General features: G+C 45.6%; 2 protein-coding genes across 2 annotated transcripts in view; one reads left to right on the top strand and one right to left on the bottom strand.

Annotated features, from left to right (window-relative positions):
- Positions 1-21,287, top strand: part of Adgrf3 (adhesion G protein-coupled receptor F3) — a 29,177-nt gene extending 7,890 nt beyond the window's left edge. The window contains exons 2-14 of the mRNA XM_048353285.1: positions 11,513-11,573; positions 11,928-12,068; positions 12,487-12,654; positions 13,091-13,309; positions 15,244-15,453; positions 15,916-16,059; positions 16,208-16,404; positions 16,737-16,916; positions 17,762-19,153; positions 19,920-19,961; positions 20,051-20,113; positions 20,536-20,588; positions 21,091-21,287. Of these exons, the coding sequence (XP_048209242.1) occupies positions 11,936-12,068; positions 12,487-12,654; positions 13,091-13,309; positions 15,244-15,453; positions 15,916-16,059; positions 16,208-16,404; positions 16,737-16,916; positions 17,762-19,153; positions 19,920-19,961; positions 20,051-20,113; positions 20,536-20,588; positions 21,091-21,130 (2,841 nt within the window). The 5' untranslated portion in view covers positions 11,513-11,573; positions 11,928-11,935 and the 3' untranslated portion in view covers positions 21,131-21,287. The remainder of the gene's footprint in view (positions 1-11,512; positions 11,574-11,927; positions 12,069-12,486; positions 12,655-13,090; positions 13,310-15,243; positions 15,454-15,915; positions 16,060-16,207; positions 16,405-16,736; positions 16,917-17,761; positions 19,154-19,919; positions 19,962-20,050; positions 20,114-20,535; positions 20,589-21,090) is intronic.
- A 1,888-nt stretch (positions 21,288-23,175) lies between these two features.
- The window catches only part of Hadhb (hydroxyacyl-CoA dehydrogenase trifunctional multienzyme complex subunit beta), a 35,618-nt gene continuing 33,080 nt past the window's right edge, over positions 23,176-25,713 (bottom strand). Inside the window, exon 16 of the mRNA XM_048353287.1 lies at positions 23,176-23,722. Coding sequence (XP_048209244.1) covers positions 23,687-23,722 — 36 coding nt within the window. The 3' untranslated portion in view covers positions 23,176-23,686. The remainder of the gene's footprint in view (positions 23,723-25,713) is intronic.

Consider the following 25,713-nt stretch of genomic DNA (forward strand, 5'->3'; position numbering starts at 1 on the left):
TTTTGGCTCAAGGCTAGCACTCTATCACTTGAGCCATAGCGCTGTTTCTGGCTTTTTGCTGGTTATTTGGAGATTAGGGTCTCTTGCGCTGTCCTTCCCAGGCCAGCTTGCAGCCTCAGATCTCGGCCTCCTGAGAAGCTAGTGTTATAGAAGTGAGTGCAAACCATCTGCACTGGCCTTGTCTCTGTCTTGATACAGCCGATTTGATGATATGCATCTGCATCATACACCAAGGAAGTCTTGCACAATCATTGTGGCTCAACAACATGATGTCAGCAGTAGTGTCATGCATAAATTTTGTCCAAAGCAGAGGGTTTAAGAGCCATGAGTTTAGGAGTTACTGAATGATTTTCACTCTGAGCATGTGATCTTGTTTGTTACTGTAAAGTGCATGGCTGATTCACAGGAACATGTTCCCAAGGTTTTACAAACTGCAGAGTGATGTCAAGCAGCTCCTGGGGATGAAGGGAAAACCAGTTAGGGAATTCAATGAGAGCAGGTGGCTCTGTGACACAGCATTTGTGCTAGACATTACCAAGTACCTCTAGAGCTACAGGGTGCCAACTAACTTCTAAGTTCCCTACTTTTAAATGTGAAATCATTTGAAGATAAATTAAGGTTGTAAAGGGCTGGGAATATGGCCTAGTGGCAAGAGTGCTTGCCTCGTATACATGAAGCCCTATGTTCGATTCCTCAGTACCACATATACAGAAAAGGCCAGAAGTGGCGCTGTGGCTCAAGTGGCAGAGTGCTAGCCTTGAGCAAAAAGAAGTCAGAGACAGTACTCAGGCCCTGAGTTCAAGCCCCAGGACTGGCAAAAAAAAAAAAACAACACCAAAAAAAAACTTAAGGCTGTACAAGTGAAACTCTAAAGAAATAACCTAGAATGATAAAAGCCTTCTGCCACACTTGAATATGTTGGAGAATGAACAAAATCCATTGCTGTATTTAATGAGATTTGAGTATGTGAAAAGGCAACAAATGGAATTGAACTAGCTGATGTGCCTGATAACCTACAACATGAAATCATTCATCTGCACAGGGATAAGGAGTTGAAAGCTAGGTACATCTGCCTTCTACTGCTTGGGTTCTATAAATATTACATCAACAATGACAAATTTCTCACCTTCAGGATGTAAGCATTGAAATATGCATCTATTTTCAGAAAAACTTACTGCTGCAAGAAGTTCTTTTCAAAATTTAACACTTAAAAAAAAAAACACTTAACACTTCAAAGAGTCAACTACACTCCAGACTAGTTGACACAACCTAAAAGGCAGTTGAGAAGAGAAGCAGCATCAATGCCAGCTAACATCTCATCTCACCAGAAACAAGTAGCTCCAGGCATCACATTACAAGTGAGTCAATTAAATGTTTGATGAAATATAGCAGGCTAATTTTTTTTTTGCCAGTCCTGGGGCATGAACTCAGGGCCTGAGCACTGTCCCTGGCTTCTTTTTGCTCAAGGCTAGCACTCTACCACTTGAGCCACAGTGTCACTTCCGGCTTTTTCTGTTTATGTGGTGCTGAGGAATCGAACCCAGGGCTTCATGCATGCAAGGCAAGCACTCTACCATTAAGCCATATTCCCAGCCCCCAGCAGGCTAATTTTTTTGTCAGGGAGCTTGAACTCAGAGCCTGGGTGCTCCTTTGCTCAAGGCTAGAGCTCTACCACTTTGAGCCACAGCTCCACTTCTAGTTTTCTGATAGTTCATTGGAGAAAAGGGTATCACAAACTTTTCTGCTCATGCTGGGCTTTGAACCTTGATCCTCAGAACTCAGCCTCCTGAGTAGCTAGGATTACAGTTGTGAGTCACCAGGTTAATTTTTAAGTGGATCATTTATATGGTCCACAAGTGATATTATAAGTATATAAGTAGTTCTTGGCTGAATAAAAGGTTCCTTACTCCTGAACTCATATCACAGAGAAAAAGAGAAGTCTGTCTACACAGCTGGATAGACTTGTCACCCAAAATTGCCCTCTACTTCCATTCCAGAGAGAATCATGGACAAACTGCCTATTTGTCAGATTTTTTTCCCTTGGCCATTGAATGTTCTCCAAGCCAAATAATGTCTCCTAAAAATGCACTCTCCCTGCTTTCCCTCTGATCCTCCATCTCTCTCTACCCTGTACTTCAAACAAGATAGGAACATAGTAAAATGGGTAGGAAAGTTTATTAGGAAGGAAATGTGGCACAAAAAGAGATTATGTAACATAGACATGCCATAGAAAGACAGCACTTTAGTTCATCCTCAGCCATCTTCCTGGCACAGACCTGACAGCATCAGATTTAAGTAGAAGAATAGTCAGGGGCAGAGGACCAAGGTATGCCTAGTTTGAGTCCCAGTTATAGACATGGCCTGGCTGGTCATATTTTGTCACTTCAGGTTTCCTGAGTTCTGGAGAAGTTATTGTCACTGTCATCACTTGAGAGGAACAATCTAGTTCCCATGCAATTCCTTCAGCTACAGGGTCCAGCCTGATCATTACAGATAATTGTCCTCACTTGGGGGTAGTCTGACAGTCTGCAGTTCCTTAGGGGTAGTTTTGCCACAAATATGTTATTGATCAGCCACATTTTTCCTAGAACCCAAGATTATTACAAAGTGACTGTCGAGAGAACAGCTTAGAACATGACAAACACAAAATGGATACACAGATGCTAGGCTTTTTTCCTGCTGGTAGTTCATTAAAATAATTTTATGTACCAGATTCAAGTACAAATTCAATAGACTGAAAGTGGGTTACCTCTATGGTGAAAACATCAGCATTAGTCTTTGGGATCTGAATGCTTATTGAGATGGCTTATGAGAAATTCCTCCTTTTAAGTCCAGGCCACAGCGCTGCAGTTACCTGTGAGCTGGGAAGTTTAATTACATTTTAGGTTGCCTTTGCATTTTCCCATTGCTCAAGACCGACTGCTACTCATCAGTACTGACACATGCTACGTGGCTGAACTCTGAGAACATGATGCTAAATGAAAGAAGCCAGACCTTGAATGATTCTGTTCCTATGATATGCGTAGAATAAGCAAATCTGTAGAGACAGAAACTAAGTGGTGAAAGTTGAAGGGGAGGGCTGGGAATAACTGCTAACAGGATGGGATTTCTTCCCAGGGTGATGAGAAGGTTCTGAAGTTAGTAATGAAGGTTGTACAATACTGGAGATATGCTAAGAATCATTGAAATGGAATCTTGTAAAAGATTTTTATATTAATTTAGTTTTGTTCCAATATTTAAAAATGGAGACTGGATTATTTGTGTCATGTTAATAAGCACATGAAATAACATAAAATAACAGACATACTTCTTACAACTAAAATGTACTGATAACCATAGGGGAAAGAGTGATATCATATATACATATATTTATACTTATATGTATACATTTATACATATGATATGCATATACATGCATGCATATGTGTGATATATATACATATATATATATAAAATATAGTGGGGGTACCAATACAGGGGCTTGAAATTTTTTCACTCTTGCTTAGCTTTTTTGCTCAAGGCTGGTGCTCTACCACTTGAGCCACACTTCTGCTTCTGGCTTTTGGCTAAGAGTCCTGGGGATATTTTGGCTCAGGCTGCCTTTGAATCTTGATCCTAAGATCTCAGCCTCCTGAGTAGCTGGTATTATAGGTGTGAGCCATCAGTACCAGTTTGTAGTATGTGTTTTGTTTTGTTTGCTAATCCTGGGGCTTGAACCCAGGGCCTGATCACTGTCCTTGAGCTTCTTTTGCTCAAGGCTAGCACTCTACCATTTGAGCCACAGCACCACTTCTGGCTTTTTCTGTCTACATGGTACTGAGAAATCAAACCCAGGGCTTCATGCATGCTAGCCGGCAATCTACCACTACGCCACATTCCTAACCCTTGTATATGCTTTTATTTTGTGAGGGTTTTATTGTTGCGGTTGTTATTTTGTCGATCATGGAACTTGAACTCAGGGCCTGAGAGCTGCATTTTTGCTCAAAGCTAGTGCTCTACCATTTTGAGCACCAGTTTTCTGGTGGTTAACTGGAGATAAGAGTCTCATGGACTTTCCTGCCCAGGCTGGTTTCAAACTGCAGTCCTTAGATCTCAGCCTCTGGAGTAGCTAGGATTATAGGTATGAGCCACTGGCACCTGGCTTTTTGTGAGTTTTTTTTTTAATGCTTTTAAATTAGAAAATTATCACAGAGCTACAACACTAGAACTGTAGAAGTTCTACATAATAATGTGATTATAGATTGTATTGCTTTATAACACAATTTATGGATTGTGTTACTACAGCGCTTGTTAAGCTGACCTGAGTTTTACCGGTAAGCCGGTAAGTAGGCAGTCATGCGACTCCCATGTAAGACAGCAAGTTGCCATACATATTAGGTTTCTCTTTCTGGTTTGTCATGAGGGTAGGAAAATGAGAAGCTAAAGGGATAATTTGAGAAGTCAGCCTTTAAGGCAGGCGCCAACCAGCTCATTTGTCTTGAAAAGAATATGTAGGTACTTGAAAGTGAATGAGTATCTTCTCCAGAATAATTTGAAATAAAGAATCAGGCATTAAGATGGACCCTAGAGAGCTGGGAATGTGGCTTAGTGGTAGAGTGCTTGCCTAGCATGCATGAGGCCCTGGGTTTGTTTCCTCAGTACCACATAAATAAGAATTTTTTTTTTTTAAAGATGGAAAGAGCCAGGCACCAGTGGCTCACACCTGTAATCCTAGGTACTCAGGAGGCTGAGATCTGAGGATCACAGTTCAGAGCCAGCCAGGGCAGGAAAGTTGGTGAGACTCTTATCGCCAATTAACCACCAGAAAACCAGAAGTGGCGCTGTGGCTCAAGTGGTAGAGCACTAGCCTTAAGCTGAAGAGCTCAGGGACAGCACCCAGGCCCAGAGTTCAAGCCCCATGACTGACCAAAAAAAAAAAAAAAAAAAAAAAAAGATGGAAAGAAGACTTACAAAAAAGACTGGGAATATGGCCTAATGGCAAGAGTGCTTCCCTCTTATACATGAAGCCCTGGGTTCAATTCCCAAGCACCACATATATAGAAAATGGCCAAAAGTGGCCTGTGGCTCAAGCGGCAGAGTGCTAGCCTTGAGCAAAAAGAAGCCAGGGACAGTGTTCAGGCTCTGAATCTAAGACCCTAGGACTTATTAAAAGAATAAAAAAAAACAAAAAGATACAGGTTTGAGAAGTTTCTTTTTTTTTTTTTTTTGGCCAGTCCTAGGGCTTGGACTCAGGGCCTGAGCACTGTCCCAGGCTTCTTTTTGCTCAAGGCTAGCACTCTGCCACTTGAGCCACAGCGCCACTTCTGGCCATTTTCTGTATATGTGGTGCTGGGGAATCGAACCCAGGGCCTCATGTATACGAGGCAAGCTCTCTTGCCACTAGGCCATATCCCCAGCCCCAAAGATACAGGTTTGAAAGCAAAGGAAGGGGTGACATTGTCAAAAACAAAAATGTGCCTACTACCTGAGTTATGAAATGCTAACCCCTCTGTATAATACCTTCATAATAACTATAAAATGATATTTTAAAAATCCATGTCAGGTGCTGGGCACTGGTGGCTTACTCCTATAATCCTACCTACTCAGGAGCCTGAGTTCTGAGGAGGGCAGTTTGAAGCCAACCCAGGCAGGAAAGTCCATGAGACTCTTATCTCCAATGAACCACCAGAAAACCAGAAGTAGAGCTGTGGCTCAAGGTAGTAGAGTGCTAGCCTTGAGTAAAAGAGCTTAAGGACAGCGCCCAGGCCCTGAGTTCAAGAACACACAACCAACAACAACAAAAAATCCAACATTAAAAAAAGATACAGGCTTTGCAGGGCACTCTTGTAGATTGAGACCCCTTCCTTTATAAGTCTGGTTCTGCTTGTTGTCTATATGATTGCAAAAATTATATAATTAAATTCCTTCACTTTATTGATAAGAAAACTAGATGTCACAAGTTTACTAATTTAGTGATTTAAGACAATTAACTACTTCTCGGCCATCCCCACCTCCTTGAAATGTATTCCTTTAGCTGCAGATTCCTTTTGCTCTAACCACTTTGAACAAGAATGGAAGAAATTAGCATCTGCTAGTCTCCTAGAGTTTATATACTGTAAGATAAATCCCCCATGCAATTGAGCTGAGAGGAAGGACCTTTAAGAAGTGATCTCTGGGGGCTGGGGATATGGCCTAGTGGCAAGAGTGCCTGCCTCCTATACATGAGGCCCTGGGTTCGATTCCCCAGCACCACATATACAGAAAACGGCCAGAAGTGGCGCTGTGGCTTAAGTGGCAGAGTGCTAGCCTTGAGCAAAAAAGAAGCCAGGGACAGTGCTCAGGCCCTGAGTCCAAGGCCCAGGACTGGCCAAAAAAAAAAAAAAAAAAAAAGAAGTGATCTCTGCCTCAGGAGTGATTCATGGTATCACAGGAGTAAGTCGAAGGGCCCCTCATAAAGGGATAGGCTTCCCCCTTGTCCCCTCTGGGAACTCTCTCATCATAGGATGCCTTTGCCATGTCACTGTGGAGCAAGCAGCCTTTCACAAGACAGGACTCCTCAACCTTGGCTTTCCCAACCTTCCAGAACCAAATAAAATTCAGTTCCTCTGCCTCTGCTCATATAAAACAAAGTTTATCGAAATGAACTCCAAGAAATGGAAACAAACAAAAAGTCAGTTCCTTATATTCAGGAAGCCCAATAAAATTTCAGTTCATTACAACTTCCTTAGCCTGTGTTATTGGCTAATACTAAGACAGAGCCTCTGATGGAACTCAGATTGGGAGTGCAAGAGATCATCAGGGTTAAACTAGAGCTGGAGAGAGACATTCTTCTTATGTTCCTCTGTTTCTGTCTACACATTAGCTTCACCTCTCCTTGGAGTTGAGACCATATCCTCAGTCCATGTATGTGTGAGGAAAAAACAGCTGCTGAGTTTTTTATCTGCTGCAGTTTCAACCTCAGACTCCTACTAGGTTCTAATTCCAAAATCACTCCAAAAGATGAAATTATCTCTTCTTATGTTAGATATGTGCCTGTGTTTAAAATGACTGCATGCATGGTAAACCTGTACTTAGGAGGGGAGGGAAGAATCTAAAAACTGAGACAGGCATAAGTAGAAACAGTAAGTTTCTGGTATCTACTACTTTTGGTCCTTGACACACTATTTTTTATTTTGTTTTTGAGTTAAGGATACATTTAGGAGGGGGTTTCTTTGTGGCATTTACACACACAGACTCACACAGTGCACTTTGAACAAATCTACCTCTCCACCATATCTTCTTTCTCTCCCCAGCCCCCCAACCTCCTTCCCTTTTCAAACTGCATTTAATGTGCTCTATTGTTTTCTGTGTGTGAGACCGTACTGAAGTTTCAACTCTGGGCCTTGAGTTTATAAGGCAGGGGGTCTATCACTTAAGAATCTCCCCAGTCTGACACACATTTCTTTAAGACTTTTAATAATAAACCGTTCAAAACTTTCATTTTTTGTGGGAAGTGGAAAGATTTGCAAAGTATCTAACCATTTCTTTTTCAGTGACCTGTCCGCTTCCAATATTTGCCTCTTTTCTATCTCATTGATGGGTAAGATATAATAAAATCCTTCTATTGGAGTTGTTCTTGTTGGAGTTATGGCTTAAGTGATAGAGTACTTGCCTAGCAAATATGAGGTCATGAATTCAGGATCATCAAAAAATTTATTCTTTTCATGTAAAAATTTTTTTTTTTGGCCAGTCCTGGGCCTTGGACTCAGGGCCGGAGCACCGTCCCTGGCTTCTTCCCGCTCAAGGCTAGCACTCTGCCACTTGAGCCACAGCGCCGCTTCTGGCCGTTTTCTGTATATGTGGTGCTGGGGAATCGAACCTAGGGCCTCGTGTATCCGAGGCAGGCACTCTTGCCACTAGGCTATATCCCCAGCCCTCATGTAAATTTTAAACTTTTTTTTTTCTTTTGGTTGGTCATGGGGCTTAAACTCTTGGCCTGGGTGCTGTACCTGAGCTTTTCAGCTCAAGGCTCATGCTTTACCATTTTGTTTATTTGTTTTATTTTTGTTGCCAGTCCTGGGGCTTAAGACTCAGGGCCTGAGCACTGTCCCTGGCTTCTTTTTGCTCAAGGCTAGCACTCTACCACTTGAGCCACAGCACCACTTCCGGCTTTTTTCTATATATGTGGTGCTGAGGAATCGAACCCAGTGCTTCAGGTATACGAGGTGAGCACTTTACCACTAGGCCATATTCCCAGCCTCATGCTTTACCATTTTGAGCCACGGTGCCACTTCCAGTTTTCTGATAGTTAATTGGAGATAAGAGTCTCAGACTTTCCTGCCAGGGCTAACTTTGAACCATAATCCTCAGATCTCAGCCTCCTAAGTAGCTAGGATTATAGGCATTACCCACCAGTGTCCAGATTTTAAACTTTTTAGACAGTCAAGTTTATGTCTTTTTGTCTTTCTAGTTTTATCTCTTGGGCTTGTTTGTTTGTGAGGGGTGTGTATGTGTATACTAGTACTGGCGCTTGAACTCTGGGCCTAGCTGCTGCTCATTTTTCACTCAAGGATAGTGCTGTACCACTTGTGTCATAAATCCACTTCCAGCTTCTTACTGATTAACTGGAGACAAGAGTCTCATGGACTTTCAAGTGCCAGCTTGTCTCTTGTTCTAAAAACCTTTCTTGGTTTGGGAATGGCTTAGTGGTAGAGTGCTTACCTAGCATCCATGAAGCCCTGAGTTTGATTCTTTAGTACCACATAAACAGAAAAAGCCAGAAGTGGTGCTGTGGCTCAAATGGTGGAATGCACAGGGACAGTGCTCTGGCCCTGAGTTAAAGCCCCAGGACAGGCACAAAAAAACAACAACAACAAAAAAAATCCTTTTCCCCACAATATAATCCCTTTGTACTATTAACATATGCTAATTAAAAGTAAAACAAAAAATTAAATCTTTCTCATTTCAAGTTTGCTTCTTAAAGTATGATTTGACAATTTCTTCAAGTGTATTTTCAAATTCTCTTACACACATAGAACTCTAGTGTACCTTGAAATTATTTTACAGTAGCAATCAGCTCTTTTCTAGCCTTGGTTCCTTGCTAAGTGATCCGGCTTCTGGAGCTCTGGTACCCAGATTTCCCACATCTTGGGGAACAAGACTGATTGAATCTGGCTTCTTCACACACTGCTGGTTGTGACCTAGGACCCCTCCCTTCTCTCCTGTTCCCCGGTGAATTCCTGGTCCTAACTCCAGGAGGAAGACTGCTCACACGGGAGCATACGGGCTCCAGTGACCTGAATGTACATTTGACTCAGTCACAGGCTATAGCATTTCCTGTGTCCACTTGCCCTGGCTTCCTTCCACTCAGCCCTCCCACCCATCTGTGCACTGCCTGTCAGCCCTTCAGCAAGGAAATTTGCATGGTGCAGTAGCAGGAGGGTTCTTAGGGACTGTTTCATTAAGCCATGGTCTGTCCCGCTGTCCCCTGGCTGCTCCTGGTCATGACTCTTTCCCTGCTGGCATCCCTAGTTGTCCCAACACCCCAGCCTGTAAGTATGACTGGGGTGAAGATTTTGGGGGGCGGGGGTCTGAAGAGGTCAGAGCAAAGACCTCAGGTTTTGTGAGATACAAGAACAGGTAAAGGGCAAGGACTGAAAGAAAGGAGCAGGCTGGCTTGTGATGGGAGCATCAGGCTACAGGGACAACTCTCATTTCTTTATCTGAGTCCCTGTGAGCTCCAAGGATACCTACTGTCTTTGGGATAAAGGCTCCGGCAGTCATGTTAACAAGTTTAAAAAGGAAAAGGAGGGCTGGTATGTGGCTTAGTGGTAGAGTGCCTGCCTAGCATGCGTGAAGCAATGAGTTCAATTCCTCAGCACCACATAAACAGAAAAAGCCAGAAGTAGCTCTGTGGCACAAGTGGCAAAAAGGAAGCTCAGGGACAGTGTTCAGACCCTGAGTTCAAGCCCCAGGGTGGGCAAAACAACCACAACAACAACAACCAAAACCACAAACAAACACAAAAAAGAAAAGGAAAGAAAAACTTGCCAAATTTGGGAGCCATTGGCATAGATGGGACAGAATCTGAGAAAAGTAAGAAGAGTCTAGATTAGTGTTTGTAAAATCTGTTTTCTCTCAGAATAGTATTCCCACAGATGTCTATATACCTATCTCTAAATTTATCTCTATCTCTTAATCCATTTCTGTAGCTACTTTTTTTTTTTTTTTTTGGCCAGTCCTGGGCCTTGGACTCGGGGCCTGAGCACTGTCCCTGGCTTTCTTTTTGCTCAAGGCTAGCACTCTGCCACTTGAGCCACAGCGCCCCTTCTGGCCGTTTTCTGTATATGTGGTGCTGGGGAATCGAACCTAGGGCTTCATGTATGGGAGGCAAGCTCTATTGCCACTAGGCCATATCCCCAACCCCTCTGTAGCTACTTTTATTTAAATGGACCTCTTTATCAATATTTACCCATTTATCTCATCCTTATCCATGAATCCACATGGTTTATTTATTTATTTGGGGGGTACTGGCATTTGAACTCAGGGCCTTGTGCAAGTATTGAACCACATGAGCCGTGCATCCTTAGCTTATTTTTCACATAGCCTCATTTTGTGAGGCTACAGTGATCTTTCCAACTTACGCCTCTCCTCAGAGCTGAGATTGCAGGTGTGGACCCCCATACATTACTAATTACTGATTAATTTTTTTTTTAATTGAGATCGGACCTTTACATTCCCCAGGCTGCTGTGAGACTGAAGTCAGCTCACGTGATCCTCCAGCCTGAGCCTCTCAGGTGCTGGGACTAGTGTCCTATCAGACCTAGCTAAATATGGCTTGAGCTAAATATGATTTTCAGAGAAGAGGGAGTGAGCAAGGAAATCATTTGCAGGGACTTGAAGGGACAATGTTCCTTGCTCCCCTTCCTGTGGAGGGAATAATAATAAGGTCTCCACACACGCTGCACTGGCCAGCTCTGTGCAGCCTCCTGCTGGAGCTCCAGGGCTAGCCATTGTAATTAGCCTAGGGGCCCAGGGCCAGGTAAATTCAGGAAGGAGCTAAACAAAGCATGTTGACTCCCAGGGTGTGCCTGGTTCCTGGGTCCAGGTGACACTGCAGTCCCAGGTGGGGTCCCTGGGGTTGATGTCCGTAGCACCTCCTACCGGGAGCCTGCTTTCCCCTTCTAATGTATGCACTTGAGGCCTAGCAAAAAGAAGAGCTTCCAAAACACCAAGTCATGCCAGACTATTCAAGCCAGCCCCAGGTAACCCAGGGAGGAATGTCACTTCTCCTCAGAGGCCTCTCCTCTGTGTGTGTGTGTGTGTGTGTGTGTGTGTGTGTGTGTGTGTGTGCACTGCAATATCCTTGAGATTTTTCACTCCAAGCTGGTCTTGTACCACTTGAGCCACAACTCCACTTCCAGCTTTTTGGTGATTGATTAGAAGAGTCCCACAGTTTTTCCTGTCTGGGCTGGGATCTCAGCCCCTGGGTAGCTAGTATTACAGTGCAGGCCACTGGCACCTGGCTGGAGGCATCTCCTTTGTACTGTTCCAGGAACCTCGTCAGGCTGGAGGGGAATCTGGGCAGCAGCTGGATGGGGGCCATGGAGCAGAGGGTAAGTAGATGAACAGGAAGAGAAGAAAGAGGAAAGAGGAAATTGAAGCAGGGGAGGTCAAAAGCAGGGCCCAGGAGGGGCACAGAGAGACAGAGAGGCCTTGCTCCGGGTGGGCCAGACAGATCCCTATACCAGGACTAGAGCAACACATTCCTCTGTGCCACAGAGGCTTCTGGGAAGGTGACATGAAGCTGTGTCTGAGTGCTCTTGGCTAGGGCAGAAATTGTCCTGCATTCCATGTTTGTGTGCATAGACAGGCAATGGGAGACAGCATCTGCCCGCATTGCCAGGCACTGGCTCAGGGTCTTGCTGCCTCTCCTCCCCAGCCATGCCTTGTGCCCTCTGCCCCTCTAGAAACAGTCATGGTCTCCATCCATGTGCATCTGGAATTTCTAGACAGGACCTGGCCACCAGCCTTCTCCCGAACTCTGGCTCTCCCTCCTGCCTCAGCCTCCTCTTACCCGAGAAGGCTCGGCGGCCTCCATCTGACCACAGGTAACAGTGGTGTAGGAAGAGGGCTCAGAGGGAAGGGAGCCCAGCCTGCTCACTGCCAGCCTGCCTGAGTGAGATTATGCCCATCTCCTTCTATTTCCCTGACCAGCTCCTTCCTCAACTTCCTACCAGACAGACCCCTCCCTTCCTGTTCACCATCCCGTCTTGTCACTTGGGCACAGGGCCCAAAGGCCAGAGAAGGCCAGAACTTCTCTCCCCACTTGCCAGATGCTTCTGCCCAGCATGGAATCTGCCACGCTAAGCCTGGGCTGCAGAGATGTCTGGATGGACAGGCATTGCCAAGGCCCCTGGCACTTGTAAAGGCTCAGCCCTAAAGCCTCTTAGGCATCCTTCCTTTGCAGGTTGTGCAGGTTGGCTTTGTCAGCCTGCCCCCTTCTTAGTCCCCTTCTCACTGTCACAGAATGTAACGTCAACCGCACGGGCTACAGCCACTGTACTTGTCTCCCTGGCTACCAGTGGAACAACACGGTCTGTTTGCAAAATGATCTCTGCTACCACCACCGTCCTTCGTGCAAATGCCTCATCTTCCGCCATCCTGTCCCTGGCTACTGCCAGTTGCTGCCGCCTGGTGAGGACTGTTGGGAACTGGGAAACGGGCATCCTTGTGTGAAAGCAATACCTAAAGCAAGACATTCTGTGTTTTTCTCGCAACTGGCCCAAGCCCAGCTGTTCCTCCAGGCAGGCCAAAAAAAAAAACCAGCCATCATAGCAAACCACAGATCCCGAGCTAGGGAACCTGTGCAGAAGGATGAGGGGAGCCAGTGCCTAATGACCCTGTGATTCAGCTCCAGCAGCCCCAAGTTCCTGGGGAGAAGTCATAGGCCAAAAGGCTTCCTTCCTGGATTCCCAGTGGGAGGGTCTTCCAGGCTGGATGGCAGTAGCTACACTCACATGCAAATGCATGGAACCAGCAGCTAGGTGTGGAGGGAGGGGCTTCAGGAGTGGCTGCGTAGAGAAAGCCGGAGCTCCTCCTCCAGGCCTCTGTGTCTCCTGCCTTCCTGTAGTGCCCGGGTACCTGAGCCTGAGCTCCCCACTGCAGAGGCCGGGCAACACACTCAACCTCACGCTCCTCACGAGCCAGCATGCCACCAACGTGAAATGGTTCTTGAAGCACCCAGGGAGCTCCAGATTCATCATTCTGCAGCCAGGAACACAGGTGTCCCTGACCTCCAGCCCCGGCCAGGCTGCCCTCAGTATCACCCACATGTCCCACCACTGGGCAGGTAGCCCTCTCCCCCTGCCTGGTCTCTCTTCCCTTTCTCTTCCTTTCACCACCCCCCTCCCTTCCCTTCCTTTTCCTCTCACTTCTCCCTACTCATCTTCCTATTTTTTATTTGTTGTGTTTGGTACTAGGACTTGAACTCCAGGCCTTTCCCTCTTGCTCAGCTTTTTCAATCAAAGCTGGTACTCTGCCACTTGAGCCACACCTCTACTTCTAGCTTTTTGGGTTGTTTTTTGTTTGTTTGTTTTTTTGCTGGTTAATTAGAGATAAGGGTCTCACAGGCTTTTTCTGCCTAGCCGCTTCAAACCGCAGTCTTCAGATCTCAGCATCCTAAGTAGCTAAGATTAGAGGTGTGAGGACTAACACCCAGTTCTTTTTTTTTTTTTTTTGCCAGTCCTGGGCCTTGGACTCAGGGCCTGAGCACTGTCCCTGGCTTCTTTTTGCTCAAGGCTAGCACTCTGCCACTTGAGTCACAGCGCCACTTCTGGCCCTTTTCTGTATATGTGGTGCTGGGGAATCGAACCCAGGGCTTCAAGTATACGAGGCAAGCGCTCTTGCCACTAGGCCATATCCCCAGCCACACCCAGTTCTTTTTTAAAACTTATTTTTAGTAGCACATATTAGTTGCTAATATATTAGCATATATTCATTTTATTAGCCTACACTCATTTTTCATATTAATTGCATGGGAGGATTTTGTTGTGACAGTCTATAATGTGGAGAATTTCTTTTTTTTTTTTTTTTTTTGGCCAGCCCTGGGCTTTGGACTCAGGGCCTGAGCACTGTCTCTGGCTTCCTTTTTGCTCAAGGCTAGCACTCTGCCACTTGAGCCACAGCGCCACTTTTGGCCCTTTTCTGTATATGTGGTGCTGGGGAATTGAACCTAGGACCTCATCTATACGAGGCGAGCACTGTTGCCACTAGGCCATATCCCCAGCCCAATGTGGAGAATTTCTTAAAAACAGCCACTGAATTTCCCCCTGCCACCTGGGGACATCTGGACCCTCTCGGGACTTCAGGAAGTCCCGGTAGTTGTTCCTAGGATAGAAAGCTGTCATGCCGCCATATCACAGCAAGGGAATGTGGAAGAGGCCTAATTCTCAGCCAAACATTCATTAAAGAAACACTGCAAACGTGGAAAACAATGTCACCATTCTAATTATGTTTTGCTATGGAAAGTATGGTTATTTGTTCATAGAAAGCACTCCTGTTAACAAAAGAAATGCATACTCTGGAGAATGCTGGAAATAGAGCAATTTCAGCTGTGGGCCAGAGGCGTGGCTAAAGATACACAGGTTTTACCTAGCAATGTCAAAACCGTGAGTTCAAATCCAAGTACTACATTGAAAAAACAAAAAAGACGCTGGACACTAGTGATCCATGCCTGTAATCCTAGCTACTCAGGAAACTGAGATCTGAGGATCACAGCTCAAAGTCAGCCTGGGCAGGAAAGTCCATGAGACTCTTACTTCTGATTCACCACCAGAAAACCAGAAGTGGTGCTATAGCTTAAAATGTTAGAGCAAAAGAGCTCAGAAACAGTGCCTAGGCCCTGAGCTCAAGCCCTATAATTGACCCCCAAAAAGTCACTCAATTCCAGCTGAGAACAGACTGCTGTTTAATCCAGATGTTAAATGGCAGGAGATAGCATAGGAAGGGAAGACTGTGGGGAAAGATGCTCACCTCATAACTCATGACTACCACGTAACAAGGAGGGATCTGGAACTTCTTTTTCCTCCTTCAAGTCCTTGTGGGCAGAAAACATCCTCCAAAAGGGTCATCCTGAGATCATGCTGGCTGAAAGTTAGCTCTGAGTGACCAGCAGAAGAAGGAATGAAGCAGAAGGGTACGAGCTATGGCTTGAGAAGCAGCAGAGATTGTGGGGTGCAAATAGGTCTGTGGTAGCACCAAAGTGCAAAAGGTATGTGTTTGCAGGTGACTATATAAGTGTCTTCGAGGCCCAGGAATTCAGGTGGAGGCTGCGCCAGACAATAGAAGTGCCCTTGCAGGAGGCAGATGTGGCTCAACTTCCAGACCAGCTGTCCATTTCCTGTGCCACCTCCCCTAGCTTCCAGCTGAGCTGCTGTGTCCCCACGACAAACGTAGTTTACAGCACTTCCTGGAGCCCCATGGAGGGAAGCCAAGGTAGGAGTACAAGGGCCCAGCTGATCTCCAGGCAACTGAGTCTTCAGCTCATCAGAGGTGTGGGCTACAGTTCAGGCTGGGAGTTGGTGGGTGAGTGGTGGGGTCCTAAGTCCAACACAATTTCACCTTATCAGTAGCAATCCCATGTGTACACAACCATGTGTATATCCATAGAATCCCACTTAGCTCTTGTAATCAAGTCCTTCGAGATTAGTTTGTTGATATTCCTCATTTGACAAGGAAGGTAACTGTGGAAACTGAGTCCTGGAGCAGCTAGAGCCTCCCCCCCCACCCCCCCACCCCCGCAGTACCCATTGGCAGAGCTCAAGTTCTGCATTGTTCTCTTCTCCACTGCTTCACTGACTTCTAAATTTTCTAGACGGACTGAACAGCCTGGGGCCTGTTGGGTTCTGACCTGTTCCAGCCAGTGATGCACCCTTTCCCCATCTCTCTTACCCTCAGCCTCCTTCCACAACATGTCAGGCTCTCAGTGCCTCGTGCTGGCCGTTCAGCACTGCCCCGCAGTGGATACCACATATGCCTGTGTCCTGCACAGCCAGGGCCTGGCTTCTCTCAGGTCTCCTGTCTCTGTCACCATCATCCAGGGTAGGTCGTGCTTGGGCTGACCTCTCAGCTGCTCGTCCTTCCTCTGCCCTGCGTTATGGGTCTAAGCATCAAGGCCTGCATGGGTTTCTGCCCAAAGGCTCAGGCTAGACTACAGCTGCTAGGTCTAACTCTGATCTCTGTTCTTCAGATGGGGATACCACCTGCCCTGAGGACTTTTCAGATATTACCTGGAATGTCACCAAGGCTGGCCACGTGGCACAGGCCTCCTGTCCTGCAAACAAGAAGGGAGTGGTGAAGAGGCCCTGTGGGCCCAATGGAATCTGGGGGCCCATCCAGAGCGAGTGCACAGACAAGAGGATCCTAACCTTGTGGAATAAAGCCAGGGTAAAGCTGTGACCCACGTGCCTCCCTCATAACATGCCCATCCGTCCCTCCCTTCCTCAGGACCCACTTTTAGGATCCTTTCCCAAGGCCAGCGTACCACTTACTCAGCTCCTCTCACCTGGAGCCCTAGCAGAGCCAGGAAGCAGGTGTGGGACCTCTGCATGGGGGTGAGATGCTCTTCTCAAACCATAGAGCTATCAACCCATCAAGCATCTCACATTCCCTCCAGCTGCCCCCTCCTCACTCCTTGCACTGTTTCCAGCTCTGCTGCCAGAGAACTGCCCCAGCGAGCCTTCTCCTGCCACCCCTACCTGTTGTCTTGTTTGTCTCAGCTGCTACAGGCAGGCCAAGGCAAGCCTGGTGTGGAGGTGCCCTGGATTCTGAAACAGTTACAGATGGTGGTGGCGGCGGCAAGCTCGCCCTCTGACTTACGGGAACTGCTGAGCACTGTGACATTACTGGCTGAGGTGGTAGCCAGGGCCAAGGTGCAGCTGAACCGCACTGTGCTACAGGTGAAACCTCTGGGTCACAGCAGGGGAACATCTGGGCATTTCATCTCTGGGCACTTCTGCTCATCATGCAAGCCACCCAAAGCAGACCTTTCTAGAGTACAAGGTATCTGCTCTGGATCTTTCTTTCTTCTTAGATACCAGTCTCCAAGACCATGGAGAATGGAGAAAGCCTGCCAGTGGGAATGTATGGGAGGTTGGAGGGCAGGAAAGTGTTGGAGACATGCAGACAGAAATATATGCACACGCGCGCGCACACACACATACACACACACATACACACACTATGCCTATACAGAGACAAACACACTTGACTTGACTGCACCCACCTGGCCTGGCTTACAGTAGGGTCATTATTGGGTGACCCATAAACTGCAGCTAAAAGAATAATAATGAGCAATGAATGACAGGACATACCTTTAATGTCCAGGAAGGACATCGAGCTGCACAGACATGCAAGTGGCTGTCACCTACAGGACACTGTGTCACTGTCACTGCCACCATTCCTAGCTTTGCAGAACTGGAGGGCTTGAAGAATTGGACAAGAGAACACTTAGGACCTGGGTGACCCCAAGGGATGATGGGAGGGGGAGAAGCGTCATGAGACGAGGGTCTGAATCAGGAAATGACATCGGTGATGATGTCCGGGGTGGATGCCTGGTGAGTACCCCATTCTTTCCACCCAGAAAGTTTTCTTCAACAGGCCTGTCTTCCTCTCCATGTTTTTTGCTAGCCCTTAGTCTTGCTCTGGGATCAGGAAAGGCAGAGGTGGGGTGTGTAGGCCCCAGGGCCCAGGTCTCTACCCAGTGGGCTCTAGCTGATTAAGCCTGTCTTTGTTGGTACTGCAGGATCTCCTGGCAACTACTGACAAGGTTCTAGATATGAATACCAGCTCGCTGGTCTCTTTGTGGCCCCTGGCTCAGGCCCAGAAGCCCTCGATGGCATCTGATTTCTTGCTGGCTGTGGAGACCCTGGTACGCAGCCTGTGCCCACAAGATCACCCCTTTTTCTTCAACTCGTCCAATGTGCTGCTGCAGAGCCAGCTCTTTGGACCCACATTTCCTGATGACTACCAAATCGCCTTCTCCACGTGGCCCCTCCTTCAGGCGCAGATCCCCAGGCACTCACTGGCTCCACTGACTCATAATGCAACCAACATCACTATTGCTAGCCTAGTGCTGCAGAAACTGGACCACTTTCTGCCCCCAAACTATGGACAAGGTCTGGAAGACTCTCCATATGGAACTCCTGGGCTGGTCTTCGTCATCTCTATCACAGCAGATGGTCAAGCTTTCACCAAGGCAGAAGTCATCATGGACTTTGGGGACACAGATAGCACCCTGCATTGTGTCTTCTGGGACCACCATCTCTTTCAGGGTCATGGGGGCTGGTCAAAAAAGGGGTGCCGGGCAAAAACAACCCATGCCAGCCCAACCACACGGTGCATCTGCCAGCACCTCACTTCCTTCTCCATCCTCATGTCTCGAAATATTGTTCCAAAAAGTCCCATCCTGGCGTTGCTCAGTAAGATGGGCTTGGGAGCTTCCATACTGGCACTGTTCGCGTGCCTCGGTGTGTACAGACTGGTGTGGAGAGTGGTGGTGAGGAACAAAGTTGCCTTCTTCCGCCACACTGCCCTGTTCAACATGGTGGTCTGCTTGCTGGTCGCAGACACTTGCTTTCTCGGAGGCTTAGTCTTTCCTCTTGAATCCTGCAACCCACTCTGCTTGGCCTCTACGTTCCTCCGTCATTATTTCTACCTGGCTACCTTTTTCTGGATGTTGGCGCAGTCCCTGGTGTTGGCTCACCAGTTGCTTTTTGTCTTTCATCATCTGTCCAAGCACATAGTTCTCTTCATGATGGTGACTATTGGCTACTTGTGCCCACTGGGATTTGCAGGTGTTGCCCTGGGCCTCTACCTGCCTCGAGGGCTGTACCTGTGGGAGGGCATATGTTGGTTGAATGGAAAGGGAGTAGGATTGTACACCTTCATTGGGCCAGTACTGGCCATCGTGGGTGTGAATGGGATAGTACTAGCTATAGTTGTGCTGAAGTTGCTGAGACCTTCGCTATCAGAGGGACCTCCAGTGGAGAAGCACCAAGCTCTGCTGGGGGTACTGAAAGCCTTGCTCATTCTCACACCTATCTTCGGCCTTACCTGGGGACTGGGTGTAGCCATTATATTCAAGGAAGACTCCATAGTTGCTCATTGCATCTTCAACATTCTCAATAGTCTCCAGGTAGGTACTGGTTGACTTTCTTACTGACTTTCAGTACTTTTGTACTGGTTGGTCATTTCTTAAGGATATAGTAAGGTAGAGCACACACATCAACAACAACAAAGACATAGGCTCAGGAATTCTAGAAGGCTTAGGTATAGATTCCAGTTCCTCCACTGCCTAGCTGGATCACTTTGAACAAACGATATAACCTCTCTAACCTTCAGTTTTTTAATTGTCAAATAGTACCTGACTTTGTGCTATCAGAAAATGGTCAGGACCTAGTATCTGTTGCGGGGGGGGGGGGGGTGGCGGGGGCAGTGGGTGTATGTGTGGGTGTGTAGGTATGCCAATAGTGGGACCTTAGCCTTAGTTTTTTTGCTCAAGCTTAGTGTTCTACCATTTGAGCCACATCTCTACTTTTGGCTTTTTGACGCTTAACTGCAGAGAAAAAGAGTCTCATGGGCTTTCCTTCTTGGGCTTGCTTCAAACCTCAGTCCTCAGATCTGTCACCTGAGTAGTTAGGATTACAGGTGTGAGTCACTGGTGCCCAGAAGGACCCAATCTCCTGATAGCCTCCTTGTTAACAATAACAATTTTTGAAAAAAGCACTTGGAATGAATTCTAGGCCTTGAGGGTGCTAATGTATAGAAAAACGGAGCTGGAAACTTCAGGACATGGATTAGATCAAAGACCCAGGGCTCCAAGAAGAAGAGGAGGAGGAGGAGTTGATTTGCGTTGGTTCTTCCTTGATTTGACCTGTGATTCCCCATGTCCCACTTTGCAGGGTGTGTTCATCTTAGTGTTCGGTTGTCTCTCAGACAAGAAGGTGAGTCCGCTTGAGCTGACTCCTTGCTGCCTGGCAGTCGGAAGTACAGGATCTAGCTGGCATAACTGGGGTACTTACCTCTCCCACAGGTGCAAGAGGCTTTACGCAAACACTTCTGTCGCACCCAGTTCCCCAACTCTGCCATTACCCTGGTGAGTGTTGGCTTCCTGTCTCAATAGCTCAGGTGCTCCCTCATTCCTCAGAGATGGGCACAGCTAGAAGGGGGGAGTTTCTTAGCATGAGCAGGTTTCAGGTTCCAGTGCTCCATAACCATGGAGGGGCAGGCCAGCCAGAGCAGTTACAAATGGATTCTCAGGTTCCTGACCTCAACCTGAATGTCTGATAATGCTCTTGTCTCTCGTTTCCCTCACCTAAAACTCAGGCCAACATCTGAAGGCAAAGGATAGAACGGTTCTCATGGGACCGATGTAGTTGAAGGCAGAGTTCCTGGGATGACCAAAGAAAGCCCAGGAGGAGGGCAGGTGTGATGATGAAAATGGATACAAGCTCTTCATGTTGAATAGGGGCTGACTGTGATGATTACCTATAACTGGGCCTTTCCACCTCTTCCTAGGCCACAAATGAAACTTGTACCTGGAACACAACAAAGGCAGAAGTGAAAAAGAGGTGAGCCAGCTTTCTCAAGAACAGCATGGAGTGAGGCCAGTGTGACAGGGCCCCTCCCTCCCGGCCAGGTTCTGGTCACCAGCTCCTCTTCGCAGACCTAGCCCAGCCCAAAGAGTGGCTGTTTCTACATGGGCCTCAGAGCAGAAGGCACATCAACAAACCTGGGCCAAACTCACAACCCCTCTTCGTACTACCAAGTTGTAAACTATCCTGAAAGACCTTCGACTTAAGCCACGTTCCATGGTGGGCTTGGTGTCTGAATGTGGACGGGCAGCCTGTAGAACTTGGGCAAACAAGTTCTGCAGTCCCAAGCCTCAGAGTGGGTTCTTCTGCAGGAAAGGAAGGCACTTTAGGGTGAACCACACAGCCACCTGTTCCTTCCTCCACTGAGGAAATGAAGATCTGGGGAATTCCCCCACCCCCCTCTTCTCCCCTCCCACAGCCCAGCCCTTGGTAAAGGAAGGCTTTTTATTGCTATTAGTCACACTGGTTTCTCTTGCAGCCCACTTCTCCCCATCCCTCAAATACCCAAGCAAGAATAGCATGAAAACCCAGCTAAAGCTACCCAAGGATCTAATGCGTAAGCCTGCCTTTGCAGTAAAAACTAAGAGTTCAAAATTACTGCAAGCAAAACTGCCTGCCACGTTTTAACTCACCTGCAGTACATATTATAGGTAGAATGGGTACAAATGTCTTAACTATGTAGTGATTTATTTTGTTATTTCTTTTTGATAGTTATGAAGAAAAGATGACTAACTGACAGAAACTGCTGATCTTCCAAACATTGGAGAAGGATGAAATTTGTCTCTTTTCAAGGCTTAAAGTCCAACTTAATTGGTTTCTCTTTAATTTTTTAATATCCATATGTTTTATGTATGCATAAAGAGGGGATTGATCCAAGGACATTTGAAAGAACTTCATTATCTATTTTTTTGTGATATTGAATTTGAACTCATACTGAACTTGAACTCAGGCCTGGGACTTGCTAGACAAGTGTTCTGCCACTTGAGTCATACCCCAGTCCTCATTATGTATTTTTTTAATGGAAAGAAATGTACCAGTGACTGACAACACTTAAGGAAAACAGAGTGTGTGTAGTGACTGTTTTTTGTTTACTTTTCTATTTTAGTTTTTGGACACAGGTTCTTGCTATGTAGCCCAAACTGACCTCAAAACTGAAATCCTCCTGTTTCAGCTTTCCAAGTGCTGTGATTACAGATGTGAATCACCATGTCTGGCCACAAGCACTGACCTCTGAAAGTGACAGGATCAGGCTAAGACTAGACATATAGGAGTAAATTTTAAGAAAAATTCTCAAGAGGCTGGGGATATGGCAAGAGTGCCTGCCTCATATACATGAGGCCCTGGGTTCGATTCCCCAGCACCCCATATACAGAAAATGGCCAGGAGTGGCACTGTGGCTCAAGTGGCAGAGTGCTAGCCTTGAGCAAAAAAAGAAGCCAGGGACAGTGCTCAGGCCCTGAGTCCAAGCCCCAGGACTGGCCAAAAAAAAAAAAAAAGAAGCCAGGGACAGTGCTTAGGCCCTGAGTTCAAGCCCCAGGACTGGGAAAAAAAACAAAACAAATAAAAAAAGAAAAGTTTTCAGAAGACAAGGAAACTGGCTGAATTAACCAAATCTACAAGAGAAAATGAGACTTCTGTGAAAATGTTGAGCTATATCAATGACTTAGATTTGTTGCAGTCTTTTTAAATTATATAGTCTATGGATACTTTTATAAAATGGGAACATTTTCTGTCAAAATAAAAATGAATATACTATCACATGCCATGGAAAATATTGTTCTTATAAATACTTCATCTTCACTTAATTTGCATGCATATTGTAGTTGTGGATAAAGTGGTTCAAGTATTTCTATAACTGGATTCAATTACGCTTTCAACTTACTACAGTCACTATGCTGTCTCTATGCCTCATAGTTGTTCTAGCCTCTGAGAGGCCAGAGCTGTAGAAGCAGGCAGGTCTTCATGCCTCAATATCAAGAGAACCATCCACTTTCTTTAATAAAAATGAGACTGGGAGTGAGGGAAGAAGTGACACTGTCCAAAAAGAAGTACACTCATTATCTGACTTATGTAACTGTAACCCCTCTGTATATCACCTTTGTAATACTTTTTTTCCCCAGTCTTGGGGCTTGAACTCAGGGCCTGAGCACTGTCCCTGGCTTCCTTTTGCTCAAGGCTAGCACTCTAGCATTTGAGCCACAGCACTGCTTCCAGCCTTTTCTGTATATGTGGTGCTGAGGAATTGAACCCAAGGCTTCATGTATGCTAGGCTAGCACTCTACTGCAAGGACAGATTCCCAGCGCCTATAATAACTTTTTTTTTTGCCAAGCCTGGGGCTTGAACTCTGGGCCTGAGCACTGTCCCTGATTTCTTTTTTTGCTCAAGGCTAGCACTCTACCACTTGAGCCACAGTGTCACTTCCGGCTTTTTCTATATATGTGGTGTTGAGGAATCGAACCCAGGGCTTCATGTATAGGAGGCGAGCACTTTACCACTAGGCCATATTCCCAGCCCCCTATAATAACAATTAAAAAAAATTAAAGAAAAAAAGAGACAGAGTTCTCCAATACTTCTCTACTTTATTAGGGTTGACCAACATGGTGTTCTTATATCTAAACATTTAAAGTTTTCAGTGATGTTTAGATTATGAATTATTTTCTATAATTAATATAGGCACATTGGTTTGTACTTTAAAGAAAATAATTATCTTTAGGACACAGATAGGAACAAGTCTACAATTTGCAAATGTTATAAAGATGGTTCCAAATATCAGCTACCTCTTTTCCGAACTGCAACCACTTGTTTAGTGTCCAATGACAAGAGATCAAAAACAGATGCTTAACATATCTGTGTGATATCTGGTAACTTAGAAATCCCTGAAAGAACAGTAAGCTGTGATTACTGAAAAGCTCAGAACACTGGCAAGGCTTAGTTGCAAAGTATTCAACAGAAGGCCACAAATATCATTTTCCTATGAGGATCTAGGAACTACAGGTGTCACTTAGTAATGCATTGAAATGGCATTGCCCAGTGCAAGTGCTGCACAGAAACCAGGTTTCCTCTTCTAGATCAATCACTTCGGATAAGCTTCTACAATCATAGCATGGCCCTACAAAAGAAAAGAAGTTCGGTTAGAGCAATGAAAGGCAAGAAGCCAGCCAGGAGAGAGGCAACAGAGACCAGTGGTTAAAGGACAGGCTTTGAAGTCTGATCCTGGCTCTGCCACTCTGCTACTGTGTGCTCATGGAAAGTTATGAGCTAGCTGTGGACTGGTGGCTCATGCCTGTAATCCTAAACTACTCAGGAGGTTGAGATCAGAGGATCATGGTTCAAATCCAGCTCTAGCAGAAAAGTCCATGAGACTCTTATCTCCAATTAACCATCAAAAAAAACCAGAAGTGGCGCTGTGGTTCAAAGTAATAGAGTGCTAGCCTTGAGTGAAAAAGCTCAGGGAGAGTGCCCAGGACCTGAGTTCAAGCCCCATAACCACCACCAACAACAACCAAAAAAAAAAAAAAAAAAAGGAAAAAAGTTATGAGCTATTTGGAACCTCAATTTTTCTCTTAAAATAAGGCTCGCAATGTCTACTTCAAAAGTTTATCAGATAGCATACAGTATATATATACGTGCACCTATATTGGTGTATAAACACTAGTAAATATATATGGATACATACATTCCTAGACTGTCTAGAAGCCTGATTTCTGGAAGATACTCTATAAAGGTTGTTGTTATCATCATTATCATCATCATCATCATCATCATCATCATCATCATCATCATCATCACTTGTGTGGTGCTAAAAAATTAAACCCAGGGCCTCATGCATGCTATGCAATACTTTCATTGAATCATATTCTCAGCTCCCAAATTAAGGCTTCAAAAGGTTAAGTCATTCATCCAAATCTCAAAGCTACTAACAAGGCCAGAATCAGAAACAGGTCCAGATGACTCCAAAGCCTAGGTTCCACCCCTCTTCAGTAATGGCCACATCAGTGATCTGAAGGGTTATACAGGCAGGGCTATGTACTCAGGGAATGCAGTGATTGATGTATACTAGTTCCACTCTGATTTAAACTAGTATAGACAGTCAGCTTCTCAGTTCAATTCAATTCCTACCAGTACTTATTAAGAAACTACTATTCATGGGGGAGTAGGGAAAAGGGAAAGTGATCAAGGGGAAATTTGATCAGGGCACATTTTATGCATGTATAGAAATATCACAATGAACCCCTACTCCATACAACTCATGGGTGCCAATAAAGTGTGTTTTTTCCCCTTAAAAAAAAAGACAAACTATTACTTGTAAGGCACCAAGTTGAACACTGTGTAAATTTAATGATTTGCTATGTGGTCTCTATGCTCAAGCTAGTATACACTGTAGTTCAAAACAAGCAAGTTAAGTACTTTACAAGCCTAAGCAAACAAAAACAACAAGGATAGAAAAAACAGACTGACTTGGAGTTATCCTACAGGCACATAATAAGGTAGAACCCTCCTCCAACTTTAAAGTACAGTGTTTTAAGCTAGGCCTGGTGATACATGCCTATAATCTCAGTACTTGGGAGGGTGAAGCAGAAATGTCAAGAGCTTGAGGACAGCCTGGACTACATAGTAAGACTATAAAAAAAAAAATCATTGTTTGAATGCTCTAACGTGAATGATCTCGGCCTCAGCTAAAGGAGGTTTTATCCCTGATTTTTCCCTGAGGACATTAGAACATGTGGAGATATTTCTGGTTATTTCTACTCTGAGTATATATGGGGGAGGGGAGGCGTGGGGACTTTGTGCTGATGAAATCCAGTGGACGTGGTAAGCATCCTAAAATACACAGTACAAAAATTCTGACCCAATGCATTCTTCTTCTGGTTCCCTAATCATGCTGCCACTCATCCTAGCGTTTGATAAACCAGTGTGGAGTTTAATCTAGTTTCTCAGATCATCATATCTTCACTCACTATACATACTATAATCTTCTAGAAGAAAGACTGGGTATTATCATTCATCCATAAAAACATCTAGGCTATTTACACTCAGACATTTAAATCCAAAGGACAGCAGCCACGTGGACTCTGCACTATGGACAGTGTTGTGTATGCG

This window comes from Perognathus longimembris, chromosome 8, assembly GCF_023159225.1.
Source record: "Perognathus longimembris pacificus isolate PPM17 chromosome 8, ASM2315922v1, whole genome shotgun sequence".
Classification (NCBI taxonomy): Eukaryota; Metazoa; Chordata; class Mammalia; order Rodentia; family Heteromyidae; genus Perognathus; species Perognathus longimembris.